This window comes from Nerophis ophidion, linkage group LG03 (assembly GCF_033978795.1).
Source record: "Nerophis ophidion isolate RoL-2023_Sa linkage group LG03, RoL_Noph_v1.0, whole genome shotgun sequence".
Lineage (NCBI taxonomy): Eukaryota > Metazoa > Chordata > Actinopteri > Syngnathiformes > Syngnathidae > Nerophis > Nerophis ophidion.
The window spans coordinates 1,202,192-1,228,398 of NC_084613.1; the positions used below are offsets into that span (position 1 = coordinate 1,202,192).

Here is a 26,207-nt window from a genome sequence, read left to right on the forward strand (position 1 = left end):
AGGAATGTTTTGACGGTGGAACGGTTGAAGTAGGTGGGAAAATGTGGGAGGAGTTGTCGACAGAAAAAAGGGTGAAAATAGGGTTTTGAAAACTGGGAATTCCTGGAATTTTTTTGAAATTTAAAAAATGACAGTTTGAATGTGCAGGATATGTGGGATATGTTGAAGGTGGAATGCTCTGAAAAGGTTTTAAAAATGTGGAAATGGTGGAAGTTTGAACAATGGATAATTATTTTCGAATGGGAAAAATGTCCCTAAAACCTGGGAATTCTGGGATTTTTTTTAAATTGTTGAAGGAGAGCACACAATTCCTGAACAGGCTGAATATTTTGAAGTTGAAACGGTTTAAATTAGAAGAAAAATTTGGGAGGTGTGGAATTTTGAAAAATCTCCCACTCTTTTCAATGTAAATTTCATAAACATTTGGGAATTTTGGGAAAAGAGGGAATTTTTTGGAAAATGATAAATTACTTGAATGGTCTGAAGGAGTTGAAATGGTATGTGTTGGAATTTTTCAAAATGTTCAAGAAATTTTGAAGAAGTAACATTTTTAATTGAGAAGTGGTATTACGGAATTCCTGGAATTTTTCCAGTTCAAAAAAACGACCAAGTTTTTTGTCCTGATTAAGAGGACTGTTTTGACTGTGGAACGGTTGAAGTGGGTTGAAAAACGTGGGAGGAGTCGTCGACAGAAAAAAGGGTGAAAATAGGATTTTGAAAATTGGGAATTCTAGGAATTCCTGGAACTTTTTTTTAAATTGGGAAAATGATAGTTTGAATGTGCAGGATATGTGGAATATGTTGAAGGTGGAATGCTTTGAATCGGTTGAAAAATGTGGAAATGGTGGAAGTTTGAAAAATGGTCAATTCATTTTGAATGGGAAAAATGTCCCCGGAAACCTGGAATTCTCGGAAATCTGGAATTTTTTGAAATTTGTCAAGGGAAAGCCTGCAATTCCCGGACAGGCTGTTTGAAAAAAACGGTTTGAATCGGATGAAAAATGTGGAGGGTAAAGCCCGCCAACATCTGGAGATGAAGAATAAATAGATACATTTTGGTGTAGAAAAAAGTGAAATACTTTGGAGCATTTACACAATAATAATCAAATATGACGGATTCTATGACATCCTTACATCCACGCACAAGTCGTCCCTCGCCATATTGTGGTTCACCACATCGCAGATATTCTTTTTCAATCATTTTGGCCCTACATTAAAAACATTTCAGCATACAAATGGCTAATTCGACTAAAAATATCATACGCTGCTTTAGTATTAATCAGAGCGCACTGTTTAGTATCCCAGCTATTGATTGGCTCAGCATTGCTGTTAGATTGAGAGTGAAAATGTGTCCAACGGGTGAGTTTAGAAAGTTATACACAGGTTTTTCTATGGTCTAGCTATGAAAATATTTTATCTATAATTGATGAATCCTATTCACTTCTAATTAACAGTTTTAAAGTGAATATCCTGCAGGTACAAATCATTTCCAGAACCCCACAGCTTAGTCAATTTTATTATAGACTAAAATATATTTACAAAATGACAGTGTTACTTGATTTGTACACAGCGGCACTCCCATTTCATGCCTGTTCCGTCTTTATTCGCTGTCGTTGCTATCGCTATCAGAATAAGCGCCCAGCAAGCTGAGAGACGACGATCCATTTTGTGTGGCCGTGCTGACACTGGAAGTCTTTGAAGCTGCATGGAAAAGCACAGTGAGAGCAGTGAGATGGAGAAAGGTGATATGTCATATACTGTCCTTTAAGTTCATTTTCTGTTAGCTGCTAGTGAGATACCTGCACCAGATGTCTGCGCTGGACTCGCCGTGTTGTTGACTGCAGGTTTCTTGCGCACTACAAGGGATCCCAGTGACCCCTTACCCACCAGTGTGCCCACACTCCTCTCCCAGCTCTCCACCTTCACCCTCTTCACACAGGCGGCCTGCAAAAATCAAGCAAAGTTACGCTACATATGACAACCAGAAAAGCACACATCGACCGATTATCGGTGCCGATATTTAGCAATTTGACACATATCGGTATCAGCCTTCTTGAACGGTAATGACCGATATTTTTTTTTCCTTTTTTAGAAATACATCAGCGGACAAAATATACACACATATGGTACAAACACATAGTATTAAAAATAGTGAAGTATAGAGTAAGTTAGTAGATAAAAGCAGTGGTCCTTTCTGCTTTGCAGCGCTAAGACGGCCACCGTTTTGCAAGCGCTATTTTGCCTTTTATTTAGCAAAGTGACAGTCCCACACACGGCTGCGGGATCAGTGCTTGCGCTGCGCAGACAGACCATTGACAGATGACAATCCTGCATCCTACATGTGTGTCAACATTTTGGACAGTCAGAAATAAATAAATATTGGACAGTCTATTCAGCAATATCATTTTAAAATGTTATAGCTGCCGGAGGACTTACGGGGCTGAATAAAACAAATTCAATTAAAAGGTTTTGTTTTCCTTTAACTTTTGTTACTGATGTTTGTTTTAAAAAAATAAAATATATATTCTATAAAATAAAAACAATCTTTAGAAAGTTGAGCAGAGTAACGTGCAGCCTCTCACCAAAGAGCCTATCTTGGCACATGCAATGTAGGACTGTACATACAGTACATGTCTATTGCTTGTGTGAAAACACAGCAAAATGCAACATGAAAAGAGGATGTGCAGTAAATGAGTGTCTCCGTGGTGATGCCCCGTATTGTACAAGCTAAAACCTCATTGAAATACGGCGGTCTGCAACACTTTTCAATTGCACTCGCAGTCTTACTAAATCGCACGCAACACGCCCATTAAGGGTACATGCTATTTTAGGGACGCAAAGGTAAACGGGATAAAGATAAACTGCGGTAAAATTCCAGACAATAAGTAATACCATTTACATTTTTAAATACCGAAAAACGGTTATTTACAAATGCATTTTAGGCAACATTGCTTACTTCCTGGTAACAGAGTCAAAGCAGCACTGACGCATGCACACTTGCGTTGTTCCACTTGAAAAAACATGGCGGAACACAACTAATACCTACTACTAATACCTACTCACTGGCCTACTGGTTAGAGTGTCCGCCCTGAGATCGGTAGGTCGTGAGTTCAAATCCCAGTCGAGTCATACCAAAGACTATAAAAATGGGAGTCATTACCTCCCTGCTTGACACTCAGCATTAAGGGTTGGAATTGGGGGTTAAATCACCATAAATGATTCCCGGACGCGGCACCGCTGCTGCCCACTGCTCCCCTCACCTCCCAAGGGGTGATCAAGGGTGATGGGTCAAATGCGGGGAATAATTTCGCCACATCTAGTATGTGTGTGACAATCATTGGTACTTTTAAACTACACGGAATTTGCTACAGAGATTTTCCCTCAGAGTAAACAGAGCAGAGTGCTCGGTTTAACTTCATTTTCTTCCGCTTCATTTCCGTGGAGTTTCGTTGTGCGCACTGCTGTTTTTAGATGGCGACAGGTGTGGACAATATTGGAGACAGGCGCACTTGTCCCACACTAAAAGTATACAGGGTAGAAAACTATTTGATGTTGCTTTTATTTTCTCAATACAGCGTCCATCAGCTGCTGTGACTGAGAGTTAATGAGGTGGGGAAACATGTGACGTGAACCTTGTCACAACTTCTTTAGTTGTTTTACTAGGATGTTTACTCCTCCTTTATTTAAGTGCAAACTGTATCAGTGTTCAGATAACATCAATAGTAGCTCAATGTTTGGTCATCTCATCCAATTGAACGCAGGCTGTGAAGGTGTCACTCCTGTTTTGTTGTTGTTGCACTGACCCACTTGGAGTTGTTAGAGAAGAACAAAGCTTCTTTATTATACTTTATCTTCATTAGCCAAACTTCTTAGTATGCTTTCATTTTGAAAAGCCTGTTTTATTACATTACTTGTGGGTTTTTTCATGTCACAAAGTTAGTACTTTAAAAACTTGTGTAGAGTACATTCATATACGCCATGTTTCTGCTCAAACTCTTAATGGATCTGTTCCAATACAGCATCTACATGTGCATGGACATAACTTCAAAAGAAATACCTCTCTCTATTAAAATGTAAAAATAGAGATAAAGGCATCATCTAATGACAAAAAGATGACACGCTGATTCTATTAACGAACAAAAAGTCAAATATTTGTCTTTAAATATATGGACAGCTTTTATCTGTAGTCTTTTTATTAGACATTACAAATTACATGATGGCCTCACGTTAACATCTTCTGTTTTACTTAACAATCATCAGTAATCGTGATTTCAATATTGATCGAAAATAATATGAAGTATTTTTGGCCATAATCGTGCAGCCCTATGTCTAAGTCTAGATATCATACATTAACACTATTTTAATCTACAGTATATGAACAAATAGTGCAGTTACGCGTTATGGCCAGCAGGTGCAACCTTGCAAAATTCTTACATTTCTTTTGTATTAAAACAGTAGTTTTTCTCACTACGGCATGGCGAAACCATCCTTGCCCAGGCACACCGTCCTGCTTTTTGGAGTATAAATATTTGGGGTTTTGGCACCAGCCGCTGGACTAGATCTGACCAATCTTAGTCTATGATCATGAAATGAAGAAGCCTACTCGGATGAGAGGCGAAACGTCCTCCAACACAACCCAAAGTGCAGTTGTGATGGATTGAATGCCCTGAGATGACAACCACTCGGATGGATGAGAACTGTCATAGACCATCCATCCATCCATCCATCCATCCTCTTCCGCTTATCCGAGGTCGGGTCGCGGGGGCAGCAGCCTAAGCAGGGAAGCCCAGACTTCCCTCTCCCCAGCCACTTCGTCTAGCTCTTCCCGGGGGATCCCGAGGCGTTCCCAGGCCAGCCGGGAGACATAGTCTTCCCAACGTGTCCTGGGTCTTCCCCGTGGCCTCCTACCGGTTGGACGTGCCCTAAACACCTCCCTCGGGAGGCGTTCGGGTGGCATCCTGACCAGATGCCCGAACCACCTCATCTGGCTCCTCTCCATGTGGAGGAGCAGCGGCTTTACTTTGAGTTCCTCCCGGATGACAGAGCTTCTCACACTATCTCTAAGGGAGAGCGCCGCCACACGGCGGGGGAAACTCATTTCGGCCGCTTGTACCCGTGACATAGACATAAATTATATATTTTAGCCATAATAAACTTGGAGCTGCTATGAATATTGTCATTTCAATTTATGAGAAGGCATACATACTGTACATATAGGTGGTCTACAACTACTTGTCCAAACAATAAGTAAAACTAACTTGTGTTTCGGTGGGTTTGTCAGTTGTAAGGATATCAGTCGGATTATCGCTGCTGGATTTCTTTGGTTGGATGTTGCTGCTGCCCTCCTCTCCACCGTCAGAGTCGGAGTCTCTTAGTCTTTTGACGAGGGCTCTCTCCAACATGTCTCTGTAAAACACACTGAGCTTTTAGAGAGTGCAATTGTTCAAAGAAAAAAGCAAAAAAAAAGTCCTCACTCACTTGGTTTCCAGCTCGTCCTCCACTTTCTCTCGCTCCCTCTCTCTCTTTTCCAGCTCTCTGTACTGACCGAGCATGCTTTCAAAGTCCACCTGAGCCTGCCTCTGGTTGAGATCCTTCAGCTCCTGGAGGTTTTCCAGCACCTCCATCTCCATCTTGGAATCCCGCGTGCGGTTCTCCAACACCTGGCCACAAACCACTGAGTCTCACTCCTGAATGTATAGATTCACCTTGTGACGTTAGTAGAGATGGGATTTATGGCTCTTTGAAGGCAGCTGGATCTTGAAGAACACTTCCTTTCAAAGAGCTGTTTAAAACACTGGAGTTCTTTTTCGAGCTGTTTTTTTTTAAACCAAGGAAACAATCATGAGTATCAGTTATATGAAAAGAAGTAGATCAGAATCCTTTAATTTACACAAACAATATTCTATTGGTGGGAATTATTTTCAAATATTGGCTATAACTTTTTTGTAGCCTTTTCATTGTAAACATTCCATAGGGCAGTGCCATATTTCCATGCTTTGGCAGTGACATCACTAGTTTGAATTTTCCCTCACCTAAAAAATGTGGATCATTTTAACAATATAAAAAGAAAAAAAACAATAAGTAAGAATAAAATGCATTAATAGATACAAAAAGTATCGATAAAATTACAATAAAAATCTGCACGCAATAAAAATGGGATTACAAACTATACTGCCAAATCTGGTTGAACTACTACTGTTTAGAACAGGGGTCACCAAACCATGGCCATCGAGAAGTCCCAAGCTAAAAAAAAAAATAAAAAAAAAATAAAAAATATATATATATATATATATATATACACACACATATATATATACATACATACATACATACACACACACACACATATATATATATACACACACACATATATATATATATATATATATATATACACACACACACACACACACATACATATATACACATATATATATATACACACACACATATATATATATATATATATATATATATATATATATATATACATATATATGTGTGTGGGGAAAAATCACAAGACTACTTCATCTCTACACAACTGTTCCCTCAATCGTATTTTGCGTACTATAAGGTACACTTAAAACCCTTTTTTCCCCTCAAAACTCGACAGTGCGCCTTGTAACCCGGTGCGCCAAACAGGAATAATTCTGGTTTTGCTTACCGACCTACAGGGTATTTTATTTGGTACATGGTGTAAAGATAAATGTGACCAGTAGATGGCAGTCACACATAAGAGATACATGTAAACTGCAATATGACTCATGTAAACACACCAACATTTTTTATGTTCTCTTGAGAATATAGAACATTACACACGGCGCTCAAAAATCTATCAAAATGTTTTAGTAGGACTTTGGTAAGCTATGAAGCCACACCACTTGATGGATTGTACTGTGCTTCATCATAGGAGTGCTATTATGGTGTGAGTATAAAGAGACACATTATCTGGCGTTCTGTTTTGTGGTCCATGCAGACACAGTCGTCCATAAGCTTCTTCTTTTTCTCTATCTTCTTGGTATGTGACTTTCATCCTGCGCTGTCGCCATTTCTAATATATAGTAGTGTAAAGTTCTAACTTATATCTGTCAGTAAACTCGCCATTAAAGCGCTAAAACATACCGGGGTATTGAGTTTACATTATTTACCTAAGGAACTTTAGAGAGTTTCGGTCGGACGTTTTTTCACAGGACACATTTCCGGCGTCGTTGTCGTTTCCGTATGAGGAGATGCTGCTCCGTTATTGATTGAAGTTAAGTGTGAATGTCATTAAAACAGTTAGTGCCATCTTTTGACACTTCTCCTAACCGCTACAACAAAGATGACGGGGAGAAGACGCTGTTGCAAGTGAGTCACGTAAATAAGACCGCCCACAAAACGGCGCAACCGGAAGCGACTGTCAGAAAGCAACTTGAAGATGATATGTAAAACACAAACTATGCAACATTTTGGGCAAAGATCCACCATTACATGTTATGCAGACCACAAGGAATTGTTTTCAATTTACAAAAAATAATAATAATAATGACTCCATTAAGGCGCCCTATGATCTGGTATGCCTTATATATGAAAAAAGATTGAAAATAGACCATTCTATCGGCAGTGTGCTTTATAATCCGGTGCACCCTATGGTCCGGAAAATACGGTATATATATCATTTCTTATAAAAACTGTATTGTTTAAAAAAAAAAAGTGAACACAAATGCTGCTATATTTCCTTTAACGCTGACTCATTTGCTCGTCCAGTTGCTAGTTAAGTAGCCTTCATGTGCAGAGAAGGAAAGTGCCAACGCTAAATGTGCAAATTCATAAAAAAATGGCACCCAAAAACACGGCTCAGAACTAATAATGGGTTTTCATCGATCACCTAAAAGAACTGTTTAAATGACTCAATTTGTTGGGGAACATCACAACTCTAGATGTTAGATGGTTACCTTCATTGGGTTGTTTAGCTCCTCCTCTTCTCGCTCCTCTTGGACTCTCTTCTCCTCTTCCTCGATGAGTTTCTCCGCTTGGAAGTTGCGGGTAGCACCGTGCTCCATGGCGTAATCCGTGTTCTCTGGATCTGTCTAAATAATTTAAAAAAATTAAAAAACAAAACATTTTCACCATCTCGCTGCAATTATAAAAGCAAAAACTCACCTTAAATGTAATCTCAGCCAAACAGCGAGTGCATTTTATATAGAAACGGAAGATGGGAAGTCCCATGTAGAGTTGATTCTGGACTGTTTCTTTACGAGCATTAAACTTCTTTCCCTTGTAGATGTACTCACCACATGTTTTGCACCTGCAGATGAGTATGATAACAACAATAAGGAAAAAACAGCCCACTCACCCCAAGTCTGCATTGTTTTCAATAGGGACGGTGAGACCTTCACTGACCTCATGTTGAACGGTGCCATCAATCTGACCACATACTGTCGATCTTTAGGGAGTTTAAGTTTGGGGATTTTGGCCGGATCAAAGTCCGGAGGGTAGTATTTCTGTAAAACAAGGAGGACATGCGGAAATGATCTCTATAAGTAGTCAACAACCAACAATACAATGAAGTTTTAGTCTAGGGCTGGACAATTAATCATATTTAGAGCACAATTTCAATGTTGCCTTTTTTCCATCATAGAAATGTTATAATGGAAAAAAATTATTAATGTGCTGTGCAACATGCAGGAAAATTCCTGAGCTTGTAACAGTGAATCGGATGCCTGAGCGTATGACTAGAAAAAAAAGGTTACCAAAAAGTTCTATTTTGGTTTCATCTGACCACATGACATTCTCCCAATCCTCTGTTGTATCATCCATGTATCCATTTTTGATATAAACTCAACTCGTCGTGTTTGGAGGAAGAATACTGAGTTGCATCCCAAGAACACCACACCTACTGTGAAGCATGGGGGTGGAAACATCATGCTTTGGGGCTGTTTTTCTGCTAAGGGGACATGACTATTGATCCGTGTTAAGGAAAGAGATTTTGAGCCAAAACCTCCTTTCATCAGTGAGAGCTTTGAATGGTTGACCAAATACTTATTTTCCACCATTATTTACAAATAAATTCTTTAAAATTCCTAAAATGTGAATCCCTGGATTTTGTTTCCACATTCTGACTCTCACAGTTGAAGTGTACCTATGATGAAAATTACAGACCTCTGTCATCATTTTAAGTGGGAGAACTTGCACAATCGCTGGCTGATTAAATACTTTTTTGCCCCACTGTATGTCAGCATGTGGCCCCACTTTTAACTCTTTATTTCAAACGCTTATTGCAAACAATTATTTAAGTAAGTAAGTCGTAATTTGACTTAGTCATTATTTTGTCGTAGTAAGTCAATATTTACTAAGTCAAAATAATGTCATACTTAGTATCTCGGGTAACTAGGACGGTTTTGTGTTTTGTTTTTACTTTACGGAATATATCGTATATATTGCCATTCAGCAAATGGAGTGGAAAACAACCAAAAATTGTAGGATTCCTCATGTGACGAAGCCGGCCTACTTCACCACAGTCTGTAGTCTATTGCCCTCCCAGGCAGCGATGAGATGGAGATGTGATGGTGGCTACAGGCCAATTTACACTGTTCCTTCTGTTCCTTACACCCAAACAGCCCCTTCCGCCTGTCCCCTGGAGAGACTCCACCTTTAATAACAATTATTCTGGTGGAAACACTGTACGATATAATATTTATTTATGTGTTCACTGTTCTGTTACAGAGAACAAGGACATTGGATACCATTGCTATGGTACAAAAAAGGGTAGGATTAAATAAGCTCTGCTTTTTCCTACTCCTTTTCGGACGTGCTGTAATGAAACAACTGGAATTGTGTGATGCATTACATTTCGTTTGTATTAAAACATTACATGTTCCAAATAAACTGAAACTGAACTGAACTTTCATAAATCGACATTTATGTAGAAAAAAATGTGCCTGAAGCATAATAATGTTGACAAACATTTCTAGATTACAGTCGCTTATAAAAAATACCAAATTTCATCTCTTCTATAGAGAATGGGGACATCTCCACAACCTTGTCTCTCAGACAATTTCTTAGCTCTTCCCAAAACACATGTACAGTATCACACACACACACATGTAAACTCTCTCACACACACACACACACACACACACACACACACACACACACACACACACACACACACACACACACACACACACACACACACACACACACAGTATCACACACGTACAGTATTACACACGTGCAGTATTATACACACACACACATGTACAGTATCACACGCACACATGTACATTCTCACACACACACATGTACAGTATCACTCACACATACAGTATCACACACACATGTACACTCTCACACACATGTACAGTATCACACACACATGTACACTCTCACACAAACACCTGTACAGTATCACACACACGCATGTACAGTATCTCTCTCACACACACACGTACACTCTCACACACACGTACAGTATTACACACATACACACACACACATGTACAGTATCACACGCACACATGTACATTCTCACACACACATGTACAGTATCATACACACATACAGTATCACACACACATGTACACTCTCACACACATGTACATTATCACATACACACGTACAGTATCACACGCACACATGTACACTCTCACACAAACACCTGTACAGTATCACACACACGCATGTACAGTATCTCTCTCACACACACACGTACAGTATCACATTCCACAAATAGATGATTGACAGCCTCTCCAGCTCCACAGATATAACACAGATATAACAGCCATCAAGCTCCATGTCAATTAAATTGAAGTTTCAAAACATTCTTTGAAGGGTATATTCCATTAATATTTTTTTTAAATGTATTTTGTTTAACTTTGGGAAGAATTGGGTATGTAATAGATGTTGTCCTTATTTTTCGTAGCTCAACGTTTGCAAACTCATTGAGGATGTTGTAAGCACAATACCAATGGGCGCAATTTGCAAAATGCACAACCGCATTTTGCAAATTTAATGTCAAATCAAATCAAATGTTTATTGGATTCATCACTATACAGTGTACATCCACAACTAAACTACTGACTAAACTACTACCACAACTTGGTTTACTAAGGGAAGTGTGGATTCAGGCCGGGTGGCCAATTTCAAGTTATAGGTAACCCTACATTATTATATTTTATAAATAGTAAACCAAGTTGTGGTAATAGTTTAGTCAGTAGTTTAGTCGTGGATGTACACTGCATAGCAGGGGTCACCAACACGGTGCCCGCGGGCACCCGATAGCCCATAAGGACCAGATGAGTCGCCCGCTGGCCTGTTCTAAAAATAGCTCAAATTGCAGCACTTACCAGTGAGCTGCCTCTATTCTTTTAGATTTTATTTATTTACTAGCAAGCTGGTCTCGCTTTGCTCGACATTTTTAATTCTAAGAGAGACAAAATTCAAATAGAATTTGAAAATCCAAGGAAATATTTTAAAGACTTGGTCTTCACTTGTTTAAATAAATTCATTTATTTTTTTACTTTGCTTGTTATAACTTTCAGAAAGAAAATTTTAGAGAAAAAATACAACCTTAAAATGATTTTAGGATTTTTAAACACTTATACCTTTTTACCTTTTAAATTCCTTCCTCTTCCTTCCTGACAATTTAAATCAATGTTCAAGTATTTTTTTTTTATTGTAAAGAATAATAAAAACATTTTAGTTAAATTTTTCATTTTAGCTTTTGTTTTTTCGACGAAGAATATTTGTGAAATAGTTCTTCAAACTTATGATTTAAATACAATTATTCGGGCAAACCTAGAAAATCTGTAGAATCAAATTTAAATCCTATTTCAAAGTCTTTTGATTTTTTTTTTTTTTAATTTTGGTTCTGGAAAATCTAGACGAAATAATGATTTGTCTTTGTTAGACATATAGCTTGGTCCAATTTGTTATATGTTCTAACAAAGTGCAGATTGGATTTTAACCTATTTAAAACATGTCATCAAAATTCTAAAATAATCTTAATCAGTAAAAATTACTAAGGACGTTCCATAAATTATTTCTTTTAATTTTTCATAAAGATTCGAATTAGCTAGTTTTTCTTTTCATTTTTACCAGTGGAAATTTTAATTTTAAACAGTCGAAATTGAAGATAAAATATGTTTCAAAATTTCATTTTAATTTTTTTCGTGTTTTCTCCTCTTTTAAACCATTCAATTAAGTGATTTTTTTCATCATTTATTCCCTACAAAAAACCTTCCGTAAAAGAAAAAAAATGTACAGCAGAATGACAGATAGAAATACCTATTTTTTTAAAAATATATATGGAGACATTTATTAAAGGTAAATTGAGCAAATTGGCTACTTCTGGCTACTTATTTAAGTGTGTATCAAACTGGTAGCCCTTGGCATTAATCAGTAGCCAAGAAGTAGCTCTTGCTTTCAAAAAGGTTGTTGACCCCTGCTGTATAGTGATGATTCCTAAAAATATTTGATTTGATATTAAATTTGGTACTGTGCTTACAACAACGATACATTGTCTACGAGGATATATTGTCTATGAGGATATATTGTCTATGAATTGTGCATTTTTTGGGCAAGCCTAAACTAAGCTAAACTAAACTAAGCTAAGCTAAGCTAATAGTAGCCTAGCTCGTTCGGTAGTCGGCGTAGTTTATTCACACCTATTTGTAAGGATTACGAGACAGTGCTATCTTTTAGATTCATACTTACATTCAATACTTTTCTTTCCGACATTGTTAGACTTGTAAAGTGAGGAGTTTAGTGATAATCTCCGTTTGTTGTTCTCTGCTCCAACTTCAAAATACACTTCCGGGTTGTCCCTTCAAGGCGGAGGTGTCACGCCAAATGTCTTCCCCCCTACAAAAACCTTCCCCCTCATTTACTTCCGGGGTCATGATTAATACAGACCTTTTGTTAACGTTATATTATAAAAATATAACGCTATATTATAAAAATACAGACGTTTTGTTAACGCTATATTATAAAAATATAACGCTATATTACAAAAATACAGATGTTTTGTTAACGCTATATTTAAAAAAATAAAATTAAATTAAAAAAAACTATTTACAAACACAAGCTATGGGATGACGTAAGAGGAAACGTGAGGAAACGTGACCCCGGAAGTAAATGCGTCATCCCATAGCTTGTGTTTGTAATTTTTTATTTTTTATTTAATTTTTTATTTTTTTATTATATAGCGTTAACAAAACGTCTGTATTTTTATAATATAGCGTTATATTTTTATAATATAATGTTAACAAAACGTCTATTAATCATGACCCCGGAAGTAAATGGGGGGGAAGGTTTTTGTAGGGGGAAGAAATTTGGCGTGACAGCACCTTTTTGTGCTACAAAGAGAAGCGCTGCCCCGTGTGGACGGAGGGAGCTATTACACCGGGAAGCGCTGCTCTGTGTGGACGGAGGGAGCTATTACACTGGGAAGCGCTGCCCCGTGTGGACGGAGGGAGCTATTACACCGGGAAGCGCTGCCCCGTGTGGACGGAAGAAGCTATTACACCGGGAAGCGCTGCCCCGTGTGGACGGAGGGAGCTATTACAATGGGAAGCGCTCCCCCGCATGGACAGAGGGAGCTATTACAACGGGAAGCGCTCCCCCGCATGGACAGAGGGAGCTATTACAACGGGAAGCGCTGCCCTGTGTGGACGGAGGGAGCTATTACAATGGGAAGCGCTCCCCCGCATGGACAGAGGGAGCTATTACAACGGGAAGCGCTGCCCTGTGTGGACGGAGGGAGCTATTACAACGGGAAGCGCTGCTCCGTGTGGACAGAGGGAGCTATTACAACGGGAAGCGCTGCCCTGTGTGGACGGAGGGAGCTATTACACTGGGAAGCGCTGCCCCGTGTGGACGGAGGGAGCTATTACAACGGGAAGCGCTGCCCAGTGTGGACGGAGGGAGGTATTATACCGGGAAGCGCTGCCCCGTGTGGACGGAGGGAGCTATTACACCGGGAAGCGCTGCTCCATGTGGACGGAGGGAGCTATTACACTGGGAAGCGCTGCCCCATGTGGAGGGAGGGAGCTATTACAACGGGAAGCGCTGCCCCGTGTGGATGGAGGGAGCTATTACACCGGTGGCGAATGATATAGTTTGAGTTCTTTTTTTACATAGAATTAGACATTAGTTGATCTATCCAATGACGCTACCCAAACTTCTGAAGATAAAAATGTGCTAAAATATCATTTTTGTATAATAACTGTAAATCTTTGATTGATTGATTGATCAACCATAGATCTCATCCTTACATCAGACCGGCCGAACATAAAAAATAGTGGGGTCATGATCTGTGGTCTTAGTGACCACTATCTAACCTTCTGCACGCGCAAAATAACTAAACCTAAAGCCAACGGCCACATAAGAGCTCAATCCAGATCCCTTAAAACATACTCCAGTGATAATTCCAACCTAAAACTAGGTGAGTGGGACTGCATGGTCCCCTGTGCACACGATGATGCTTGGGATCACTTAAAAACAGCGTCCCTAGTGATACTAGAATAGAATAGAATATAATAGAAAGTACTTTTTTGATCCCGGGGGGATCAACAAATGATATGGCTCCCGTGAGAACAGTCAGGATCAAAGCCCGCTCTGAACCATGGATCAATCCAGACCTATTAGCTGCCATAAAAGACAGAGACAGAAAATACTTTGAATACCAAAAGTGTAAAACCAAAGTAAATAAACAACCCAATAACAATAACCTCAAATCACTCCTTTCAACGCTCAGAAAGCAATGCAATAAATTAAGAAATAAGACGAACAACCTGACTGAATCCTTAAAAAAAAAATTATATCAATGACAAAATAGAGGAAAACACAAATAAGCCACATGAGGTCTGGAAAATCCCCAACAAGCAGCTTCCTGGATGCAGCCAGAAACTTAAAAGCAGACTCACCAACATCAACATCAAGGAGGGTTACAGACAAAATGGAGGTAGCAAGCAGACTTAACACCTTTTTCACCAACATAGCCACAACTCTCGTAAACAAGCTGTCCCACCACTCTGGTCGTTTTGGTGTAGAACACATTGAAGACTTCTACAGAAAGCTAGGAGTAGTCAACAACAATTTCAATTTAGAAATGCTCTCAGCTAACGAGGTGTTTAATAAATTGAGCGCGCTCATCCCAAACAAGACCACCGGCCTTGACAATATCCCCTCCAGATTCCTCATGGACTCTGCCACCACCATCGCTCCAATAATCACACACATAATAAACCACCATTGCCCCAATAATCACACACATAATAAACCACCATTGCCCCAATAATCACACACATAATAAACCACCATCGGCCCAATAATCACACACATAATAAACCACCATCGCCCCAATAATCACACACATAATAAACCACCATCGCCCCAATAATCACACACATAATAAACCACCATTGCCCCAATAATCACACACATAATAAACCACCATTGCCCCAATAATCACACACATAATAAACCACCATTGCCCCAATAATCACACACATAATAAACCACCATTGCCCCAATAATCACTCATATAATAAACCACCATTGCCCCAATAATCACACACATAATAAACCACCATTGCCCCAATAATCACACACATAATAAACCACCATTGCCCCAATAATCACACACATAATAAACCACCATTGCCCCAATAATCACACACATAATAAACCACCATTGCCCCAATAATCACACACATAATAAACCACCATTGCCCCAATAATCACACACATAATAAACCACCATTGCCCCAATAATCACACACATAATAAACCACCATTGCCCCAATAATCACACACATAATAAACCACCATTGCCCCAATAATCACACACATAATAAACCACCATTGCCCCATAATCACACACATAATAAACCACCATTGCCACAATAATCACACACATAATAAACCACCATTGCCCCAATAATCACACACATAATAAACCACCATTGCCACAATAATCACACACATAATAAACCACCATTGCCCCAATAATCACACACATAATAAACCACCATTGCCCCAATAATCACACACATAATAAACCACCATTGCCACAATAATCACACACATAATAAACCACCATTGCCCCAATAATCACACACATAATAAACCACCATTGCCCCAATAATCACACACATAATAAACCACCATTGCCCCAATAATCACACACATAATAAACCACCATTGCCCCAATAATCACACACATAATAAACCACCATTGCCCCAATAATCACACACATAATAAACCACCATTGCCCCAATAATCACACACATATAATAAACCACCATTGCCCCAATAATCACACACATAATAAACCACCATTGCCCCAATAATCACACACATAATAAACCACCATTGCCCCAATAATCACACACATAATAAACCACCATTGCCCCAATAATCACACATATAATAAACCACCATTGCCCCAATAATCACACACATAATAAACCACCATTGCCCCAATAATCACACACATAATAAACCACCATTGCCCCAATAATCACACACATAATAAACCACCATTGCCCCAATAATCACACACATAATAAACCACCGTTGCCCCAATAATCACACACATAATAAACCACCATTGCCACAATAATCACACACATAATAAACCACCATTGCCCCAATAATCACACACATAATAAACCACCATTGCCCCAATAATCACACACATAATAAACCACCATTGCCCCAATAATCACACACATAATAAACCACCATTGCCCCAATAATCACACACATAATAAACCACCATTGCCCCAATAATCACACACATAATAAACCACCATTGCCCCAATAATCACACACATAATAAACCTGTCAATCAAACAAGGCCAAGAAGTAGCAAAAGATTTCAAGATAGCAAGAGTAACTCCCCTTTATAAAAAAAGGAAGCAAATTAAAACATGGTAACTACTGACCTGTTTCTATTCTCACTTCCATTTCCAAAGTGTTGGAAAAAGTAGTTTATGAACAGGTTGATGGATACCTTGCTACTAATAAACTCATGTACAAATTATAATGTGGCTTGAGAACTAAACACTCCACTGACACATGCCTTCTTTATCTGACCAACCACATCAAACATGAGGTGGACGCCGGCAAATACTGGACATGCTGGACATTATAAATACTGCTGGACATGCTGGACATTATAAATACTGCTGGACATGCTGGACATTATAAATACTGCTGGTCATGCTGGACATTATAAATACTGCGGCATGGTCATGCTGGACATTATAAATACTGCTGGACATGCTGGACATTATAAATACTGCGGCATGGTCATGCTGGACATTATGAATACTGCTGGACATGCTGGACATTATAAATACTGCTGGTCATGCTGGACATTATAAATACTGCTGGACATGCTGGACATTATAAATACTGCTGGACATGCTGGACATTATAAATACTGCTGGACATGCTGGACATTATAAATACTGCTGGACATGCTGGACATTATAAATACTGCTGGTCATGCTGGACATTATAAATACTGCTGGACATGCTGGACATTATAAATACTGCTGGACATGCTGGACATTATAAATACTGCTGGACATGCTGGACATTATAAATACTGCTGGACATGCTGGACATTATAAATACTGCTGGTCATGCTGGACATTATAAATACTGCTGGACATGCTGGACATTATAAATACTGCGGCATGGTCATGCTGGACATTATGAATACTGCTGGACATGCTGGACATTATAAATACTGCTGGTCATGCTGGACATTATAAATACTGCTGGACATGCTGGACATTATAAATACTGCTGGACATGCTGGACATTATAAATACTGCGGCATGGTCATGCTGGACATTATAAATACTGCTGGACATGCTGGACATTATAAATACTGCGGCATGGTCATGCTGGACATTATGAATACTGCTGGACATGCTGGACATTATAAATACTGCTGGTCATGCTGGACATTATAAATACTGCTGGACATGCTGGACATTATAAATACTGCTGGACATGCTGGACATTATAAATACTGCGGCATGGTCATGCTGGACATTATAAATACTGCGGCATGGTCATGCTGGACATTATAAATACTGCGGCATGGTCATGCTGGACATTATAAATACTGCTGGACATGCTGGACATTATAAATACTGCGGCATGGTCATGCTGGACATTATAAATACTGCTGGACATGCTGGACATTATAAATACTGCTGGACATGCTGGACATTATAAATACTGCTGGACATGCTGGACATTATAAATACTGCGGCACGGTCATGCTGGACATTATAAATACTGCGGCATGGTCATGCTGGACATTATAAATACTGCTGGACATGCTGGACATTATAAATACTGCGGCATGGTCATGCTGGACATTATAAATACTGCGGCATGGTCATGCTGGACATTATAAATACTGCTGGACATGCTGGACATTATAAATACTGCGGCATGGTCATGCTGGACATTATAAATACTGTGGCATGGTCATGCTGGACATTATAAATACTGCTGGACATTATAAATACTGCTGGACATGCTGGACATTATAAATACTGCTGGACATGCTGGACATTATAAATACTGCTGGACATGCTGGACATTATAAATACTGCCGCATGGTCATGCTGGACATTATAAATACTGCTGGACATGCTGGACATTATAAATACTGCTGGACATGCTGGACATTATAAATACTGCGGCACGGTCATGCTGGACATTATAAATAGTGCTGGACATGCTGGACATTATAAATACTGCGGCACGGTCATGCTGGACATTATAAATAGTGCTGGACATGCTGGACATTATAAATACTGCTGGACATGCTGGACATTATAAATACTGCGGCACGGTCATGCTGGACATTATAAATAGTGCTGGACATGCTGGACATTATAAATACTGCTGGACATGCTGGACATTATAAATACTGCGGCATGGTCATGTTGGACATTATAAATAGTGCTGGACATGCTGGACATTATAAATACTGCTGGACATGCTGGACATTATAAATACTGCGGCACGGTCATGCTGGACATTATAAATAGTGCTGGACATGCTGGACATTATAAATACTGCTGGACATGCTGGACATTATAAATACTGCGGCATGGTCATGCTGGACATTATAAATACTGCGGCATGGTCATGCTGGACATTATAAATACTGCTGGACATGCTGGACATTATAAATACTGCTGGACATGCTGGACATTATAAATACTGCTGGACATGCTGGACATTATAAATACTGCGGCATGGTCATGCTGGACATTATAAATAGTGCTGGACATGCTGGACATTATAAATACTGCTGGACATGCTGGACATTATAGATACTGCTGGACATGCTGGACATTATAAATACTGCGGCATGGTCATGCTGGACATTATAAATACTGCTGGACATGCTGGACATTATAAATACTGCGGCATGGTCATGCTGGACATTATGAATACTGCTGGACATGCTGGACATTATAAATACTGCTGGACATGCTGGACATTATAAATACTGCGGCATGGTCATGCTGGACATTATAAATACTGCTGGACATGCTGGACATTATAAATACTGCTGGACATGCTGGACATTATAAATACTGCGGCATGGTCATGCTGGACATTATAAATACTGTGGCATGGTCATGCTGGACATTATAAATACTGCTGGACATGCTGGACATTATAAATACTGCTGGACATGCTGGACATTATAAATACTGCGGCATGGTCATGCTGGACATTATAATTACTGCTGGACATGCTGGACATTATAAATACTGCGGCATGGTCATGCTGGACATTATGAATACTGCTGGACATGCTGGACATTATAAATACTGCGGCATGGTCATGCTGGACATTATAAATACTGCTGGACATGCTGGACATTATAAATACTGCTGGTCATGCTGGACATTATAAATACTGCTGGACATGCTGGACATTATAAATACTGTGGCATGGTCATGCTGGACATTATAAATACTGCTGGACATGCTGGACATTACAAATACTGTGGCATGGTCATGCTGGACATTATAAATACTGCTGGACATGCTGGACATTATAAATACTGCTGGACATGCTGGACATTATAAATACTGCGGCATGGTCATGCTGGACATCATAAATACTGCTGGACATGCTGGACATTATAAATACTGCTGGTCATGCTGGACATTACAAATACTGCGGCATGGTCATGCTGGACATTATAAATACTGTGGCATGGTCATGCTGGACATTATAAATACTGCTGGACATGCTGGACATTATAAATACTGCTGGACATGCTGGACATTATAAATACTGCGGCATGGTCATGCTGGACATTATAATTACTGCTGGACATGCTGGACATTATAAATACTGCGGCATGGTCATGCTGGACATTATGAATACTGCTGGACATGCTGGACATTATAAATACTGCGGCATGGTCATGCTGGACATTATAAATACTGCTGGACATGCTGGACATTATAAATACTGCTGGTCATGCTGGACATTATAAATACTGCTGGACATGCTGGACATTATAAATACTGTGGCATGGTCATGCTGGACATTATAAATACTGCTGGACATGCTGGACATTACAAATACTGTGGCATGGTCATGCTGGACATTATAAATACTGCTGGACATGCTGGACATTATAAATACTGCTGGACATGCTGGACATTATAAATACTGCGGCATGGTCATGCTGGACATCATAAATACTGCTGGACATGCTGGACATTATAAATACTGCTGGTCATGCTGGACATTATAAATACTGCGGCATGGTCATGCTGGACATTATAAATACTGCGGCATGGTCATGCTGGACATTATAAATACTGTGGCATGGTCATGCTGGACATTATAAATACTGCTGGACATGCTGGACATTATAAATACTGCGGCATGGTCATGCTGGACATTATAAATACTGTGGCATGGTCATGCTGGACATTATAAATACTGCGGCACGGTCATGCTGGACATTATAAATACTGCGGCATGGTCATGCTGGACATTATAAATACCGTGGCATGGTCATGCTGGACATTATAAATACTGCTGGACATTCAGAAGGCCTTTGACACCGTTAACCACGCCATACTTTTGGATAAGCTCACAGCAATCAGATTGGATAAAACCTCATGGTGCTGGATGTAATCTTACTTGGAGGGGAGGAAACAGGTGGTAGAGGTGAACAGCACCATGTCCCCTCCCCTCTCAGTAAGCTGTGGAGTCCCCCAAGGCAGAATACTAGGACCTTTACTGTTCCTAATATAGGTCAATGACATGCCATCAGCATGACACTGTCAATTGTTCCTGTTTGCGGATGACTCGGCCCTGCTGGTATCCGGCAAGGACAAGTCACATGTGGAACAAATCCTCAGTGCTGAACTCCTCAATATTTGCACCAGGCTCGCTGACAACAAGCTATCCATACACTTAGGTAAAAGGGAATCCATCCTAATTGGATCCCATATTAAACTTAAGAAGGTCAGTGACTTGACTATAAAAGTGGGTGACATTGTTATCACCAGGAAAGATGAGATCACCTACCTAGCTTCCATTCTAGAGGCTAATCTTTCCTGTGATAAAATGGCAACCAAGGTCATCAAAAAGGTCAACCAAAGAACGAGATTCCTCCTCCTCTCTGGTCAACAAAAGCATCTTGAGGATTCTAGCGGGAACTCTCATTCAACCCTTCTTCGATTACGCTTGCACCTCCTGGTACCCCAGCACCTCCAAAACCCTCAAATCTAGACTCCAAACATCCCAGAACAAGCTAGTCCGGTTACTTTTAGACCTCCACCCCAGATCCCACCTCACTCCAACCCACTTCTCCAAAGTGGGCTGGCTCAGGGTGGAGGCCAGAGTCAAACAACTTGCACTGAGCCTAGTCTATAAAAACCGCTACACCTCCCTGATACCCAAGTACATGTCAAACTACTTCCTTAACGTAAATGACCACCATAACCACAACACCAGGGGGAGCTCCACAAACCACGTTAAACCCAGATTCCCATCTAACAAAGCTCTTAACTCATTTTCTTTCTATGCCACATCAATGTGGAATGCACTCCCAACAAGTGTAAAAGTAAGTGCATCTCTATCCTCCTTCAAAAGTGCTCTAAAAGAACACATCCAGGCAACTTCAACCCTAGACTAACACCCTCCCACGACATCCCACTTCCCCAGATTGCAAATAATCAAATGTAAATAATCAAATGTGGATACTTGTTCTTATGCTATGTTCTCTGCTGGCTGTACATATCCTACTAAGTCACACCTACACTGTTTCAATGTCCATTGATTGATTGATTGAAAGTTTTATTAGTAGATTGCACAGTACAGTACATATTCCCTAGAATTGACCACTAAATGGTACCACCCAGATAAGTTTTTCAACTTCCACGTTAATCAATTCATGGTAACCATTTCTCACATGATACCATTGTTGATGACTGAAGTGCTGATAACCAAACTTAACCACATTCCAAATGAGCTAATATTTGCAGAAAATAATAAAGTTTTTCAGCTGGAACGTTAAGTATCTTGTCTTTGCAGTCTATTCAATTGAATATAAGTTTAAAAAGAATTGTTGTATTCTCTTTTTATTTAGCATTTACACAAGGTGACGACTTCACTGCTTTTGGGTGTTGTACATCAAAGCGACTGCCTTTAGGTTATTCCAGATTCCAGTGCTTCTAAGTTATTTCCTGTTGCGGATTCAAAAAAACATTTTGTGCACCCTACACTCTACACTGTGACTACAAATAGTATCATTTATGTATAAAATGGTTATAAGAACACCTCTGCATAACATTGTACCCTCATTCACATAAAAAAAATAAACAAAAAAAATATGGATCACCTTACAACAAAGAATAGCTTTATTGACATTGTTTTTAGTCTGTAATAGAATATTTAAATGAAATATAAATAAATGATAAATGGGTTGTACTTGTATAGCGCTTTTCTACCTTCAAGGTACTCAAAGCGCTTTGACACTACTTCCACATTTACCCACTCACACACACATTCACACACTGATGGAGGGAGCTGCCATGCAAGGCGCCAACCAGCACCCATCAGGAGTGTCTTGCTCAGGACACAACGGACGTGACGAGGTTGGTACTAGGTGGGATTTGAACCAGGGACCTTCGGGTTACGCACGGCCACTCTCCCACTGCGCCACACCGTCCCCAAACTATATATAATATATAATAATGAATCCAAATATGAACTCAATAGCACAATATAGAACCACTTTTACTTACACAAAAAACAAATAAAGCAATTTGTGCTGATGTTTTTTAATCAAAATGAGGAAGTCAGGATTAATGGCTGCAATGAACAGGTTTAGTAGCGCAGTTTTTTGAAGCGCAGTTTGACTCATGATACTGATAAAGCTTGTTCCCGGGGTCACATGCGCCACCCAAAGGAGATCTGCCCCACTACTTGAAAAAGACTGGATTTTTTCCAACAAGAGGAAATTGTGTGGGGATTTTAGATTGGTGTCAATACGGGTTAACCAGCCTGCTTCCTGCTTTATTTGTCCTGTCATGCAGGACTATGGACATATTGGCTGTGGTCGCAATGACTCATCCCACCATTTCATTCATCCAATATGTCCGATGGACACCATGGACCCTCCAAAGGTGGCAATCGGGGCAGCCCAGGTCAGCGTCTCCATCAATATTTCAGCTGCTGATGATGTCAGAAAGCCCTATAAAGAGCCTCCTAGAAAGCTTCCCGTCAGCAGCACCATGGTCAACAGCAGAGCCCTCCTCCTCGCCGTGGCGGTCTGCTGCTGCAGCCACTTCCTGCGGCTGACTCGGGCCGAGGACGCCTCCATGGAGACGCGCTCCTTGGACTTCCCGCTGAAAAGACAGCAGGAAAAAGACCTGGTGAGATGATGGCTCATTAAAAACACAATGGGGTTGGCGTTGTTGTTGGGTTTTTGGCAAATGTCTTTTGAATGCAGATTGATGCTTTACAAGAAGTCCTGGAGAAGTTGAGGAACAAAGAGATGCCGTCTGAGAAGAAGCTTGGCTGGCTTCCATCGGTAAGTACAACACATTATTCATCAACATGGACTCAATTTAGTCTGATTTGATTTGATTTGTAGTTACTGTCCTAATTTCATTGCAGTCCCATTTCTTCACTTTCTTCATTTATTTTGACAAATGAGGTTTAATTCAATGAAATGAAATGATCAAAATATTTCTTACTTTACTTTGCTTCTATTATTTCAGTATGACTATCAATAGTTATTGGATTTTTATCTAACTCTTGTCTTGCTCAACTCATTTATTATCAGTTGTTAGTGTGTGTTTTTTTTTCATTTCAGTGTAAAACTTTAAAAAATGTGTTCAATTATATTGAATTATTTGGTTAAATATTTATTTTCTTATTTTGCTTCAATATTTCAGTGTGGCTGCCAATTCATTTAGTTATTTATCCATGTTTTAATAGAAAAAATAATGTGTGTTTTTACATTTTAGCATACAAGTCAATGAAATGAAATGACATTAAAATGTGTTAAAATCATTAAAATCTGTTAAAATTTTACATGGGACCCAACAATTAATTTAATTTAATTTAATCTAATTACCAAATCAGACCCTTTCTTCATGTATGTTGCTTTTTATTGTCTTAAATGACATTGTGACTGTCAATGTATTTTTTTTTTCATGACATTAATATTTTTTTCTCCCCATGCAGGAAAAGAAAAATGCAACATGAAACATAATGTGAATATTTGTTGTCGTGTTTAGTCCTTTCTGGATTTATTTATCTGTTCATTTACAGTAAACACTTGCTTATCGCTGTTAACTGCTTAACTGTGTTTTCCGCAAAGTAGGATTTATTAATTATAGATCAAATACTTTCAAAGCTACAGCATAAAAACATTGTTCTAATTACTTAAAAAAACAAACAACATATGATAATTCCCTTTACACTTATTTAATCCCTAATTGTAATGCTGGCTGAAGCTGAGCCAATCAGTGGCCATGATACTAAAGCACATACTCTGCTTGTAGTCCCTCCAGTCATTTTATGCGTGAAAGTGTGGAATTAAAAAATATTGAACCAATCTGCGATAGAGTGAAGCTGCAGACTTGGAAGCACGATGTGATGTTTGATGATAATTCTCTTCATCCTCCTAATTTTCCTCCTTCTGCTGCTTTTTGTCATCATCTCAGTGCGACGCCGGGGAGCCCTGTGCCGTGCGGAAAGGCGCACGTATCGGCACGCTCTGCAGCTGTCCCAGGGGGACTTCCTGTAACTTTTATGTCCTCAAGTGTTTGTGAAAAAAAAAAAAGAGAACAGTCCTGACATAAAAAAGAAAAAAGAAAGAAAAAGAAAAGGGGGTTGGTGAGCAAACATTTGTTGAAGCCTCTTTTTTAAGTGAAATTAAAATTGTTGTGATTTTTTGCAAATGTTGAAGGGGAGTGTTGGTGTTTAATACATCTGATGTTGTTATAAAAGCCAGAATAGCATCGGATGGTGCTGTGGTTGTGTGGCCTCCTGAACATTTCTCATTAAAAGAAGAAACAATTTGCTGTATTTTATCATCGCCTAAAGTGTGAAGCTGAGGGAAGATCTTTTTCTATACGCATCCTTTGTTGGCATGTTGTTTCATTGACAGAATCATTTTTTGGATTAGTAGCAATAATTACAAATACTTACATTCAAATCTATGTTTTTTTTTTCCAATTCAACTCATATTGTTTACAGATGTATACGACATGAAATACTACATAGATCACAGGCGTCAAACTCATTTGAATAATATCTGTGCACAAATCATGGCATTAAAACTAAAGAATGAAGACAACTTCCAATTGTTTTTTTTTGTCTTAGTTTGGCCAAAAGTAGAACAAACATATTCTGGAAATATTACAATAGAAATTTAGAAAAAAATAGCGTCAGTGGTAAAGTTTAGATCCATGAAGGAAAGAAGAAAGTCAATGAATGTTTATAACTGCATACAAATATGCATAAAAATGTCTTTTCTTTTGTATTATTTTTTTAAATGAATAAAGCTTTTTCCAAAACACAATATAGAATGTCAGATATAAAAGGAAATTACATTTGTTTTCAAAACGCTTACAGACATTTTTTATGACTTGATGGGGTCCCTGGACCCCATTTGGAAAATTCCTAGCGC

General features: G+C 39.2%; 2 protein-coding genes across 2 annotated transcripts; one reads left to right on the forward strand and one right to left on the reverse strand.

Moving 5' to 3' along the window:
- Positions 1-1,498: 1,498 nt before the first annotated feature.
- LOC133548895 (splicing factor YJU2-like) lies at positions 1,499-12,854 on the reverse strand. Its single transcript, XM_061893849.1, has 8 exons — positions 12,697-12,854; positions 8,383-8,483; positions 8,143-8,287; positions 7,935-8,069; positions 5,479-5,660; positions 5,259-5,406; positions 1,800-1,944; positions 1,499-1,701 (listed from the first exon to the last, which is right to left on the reverse strand). Exons 1-8 carry the CDS (start codon positions 12,718-12,720, stop codon positions 1,601-1,603), a joined length of 981 nt encoding a protein of 326 aa, XP_061749833.1. The 5' UTR covers positions 12,721-12,854; the 3' UTR covers positions 1,499-1,600.
- Positions 12,855-23,668: 10,814 nt separating this feature from the next.
- LOC133548899 (cocaine- and amphetamine-regulated transcript protein-like) lies at positions 23,669-25,886 on the forward strand. Its single transcript, XM_061893854.1, has 3 exons — positions 23,669-23,940; positions 24,018-24,098; positions 25,240-25,886. Exons 1-3 carry the CDS (start codon positions 23,677-23,679, stop codon positions 25,345-25,347), a joined length of 453 nt encoding a protein of 150 aa, XP_061749838.1. The 5' UTR covers positions 23,669-23,676; the 3' UTR covers positions 25,348-25,886.
- The last annotated feature ends 321 nt before the right edge of the window (positions 25,887-26,207 follow it).

Excerpts from the sequence above, each read along its gene's own strand:
- LOC133548895 (XM_061893849.1), bottom strand. The coding sequence starts at position 12,720 with ATGTCGGAAAGAAAAGTATTGAAT. Across the intron at positions 8,484-12,696 it reads CGGAAAGAAAAGTATTGAAT|AAATACTACCCTCCGGACTT; the intron begins GTAAGTATGAAT and ends CTTGTTTTACAG. Across the intron at positions 8,070-8,142 it reads TGGCTGAGATTACATTTAAG|ACAGATCCAGAGAACACGGA; the intron begins GTGAGTTTTTGC and ends TAAATTATTTAG.
- LOC133548899 (XM_061893854.1), top strand. The coding sequence starts at position 23,677 with ATGGACCCTCCAAAGGTGGCAATCGGGGCAGCCCAGGTCAGCGTCTCC. Across the intron at positions 23,941-24,017 it reads GACAGCAGGAAAAAGACCTG|ATTGATGCTTTACAAGAAGT; the intron begins GTGAGATGATGG and ends TTTTGAATGCAG. Across the intron at positions 24,099-25,239 it reads AGCTTGGCTGGCTTCCATCG|TGCGACGCCGGGGAGCCCTG; the intron begins GTAAGTACAACA and ends TCATCATCTCAG.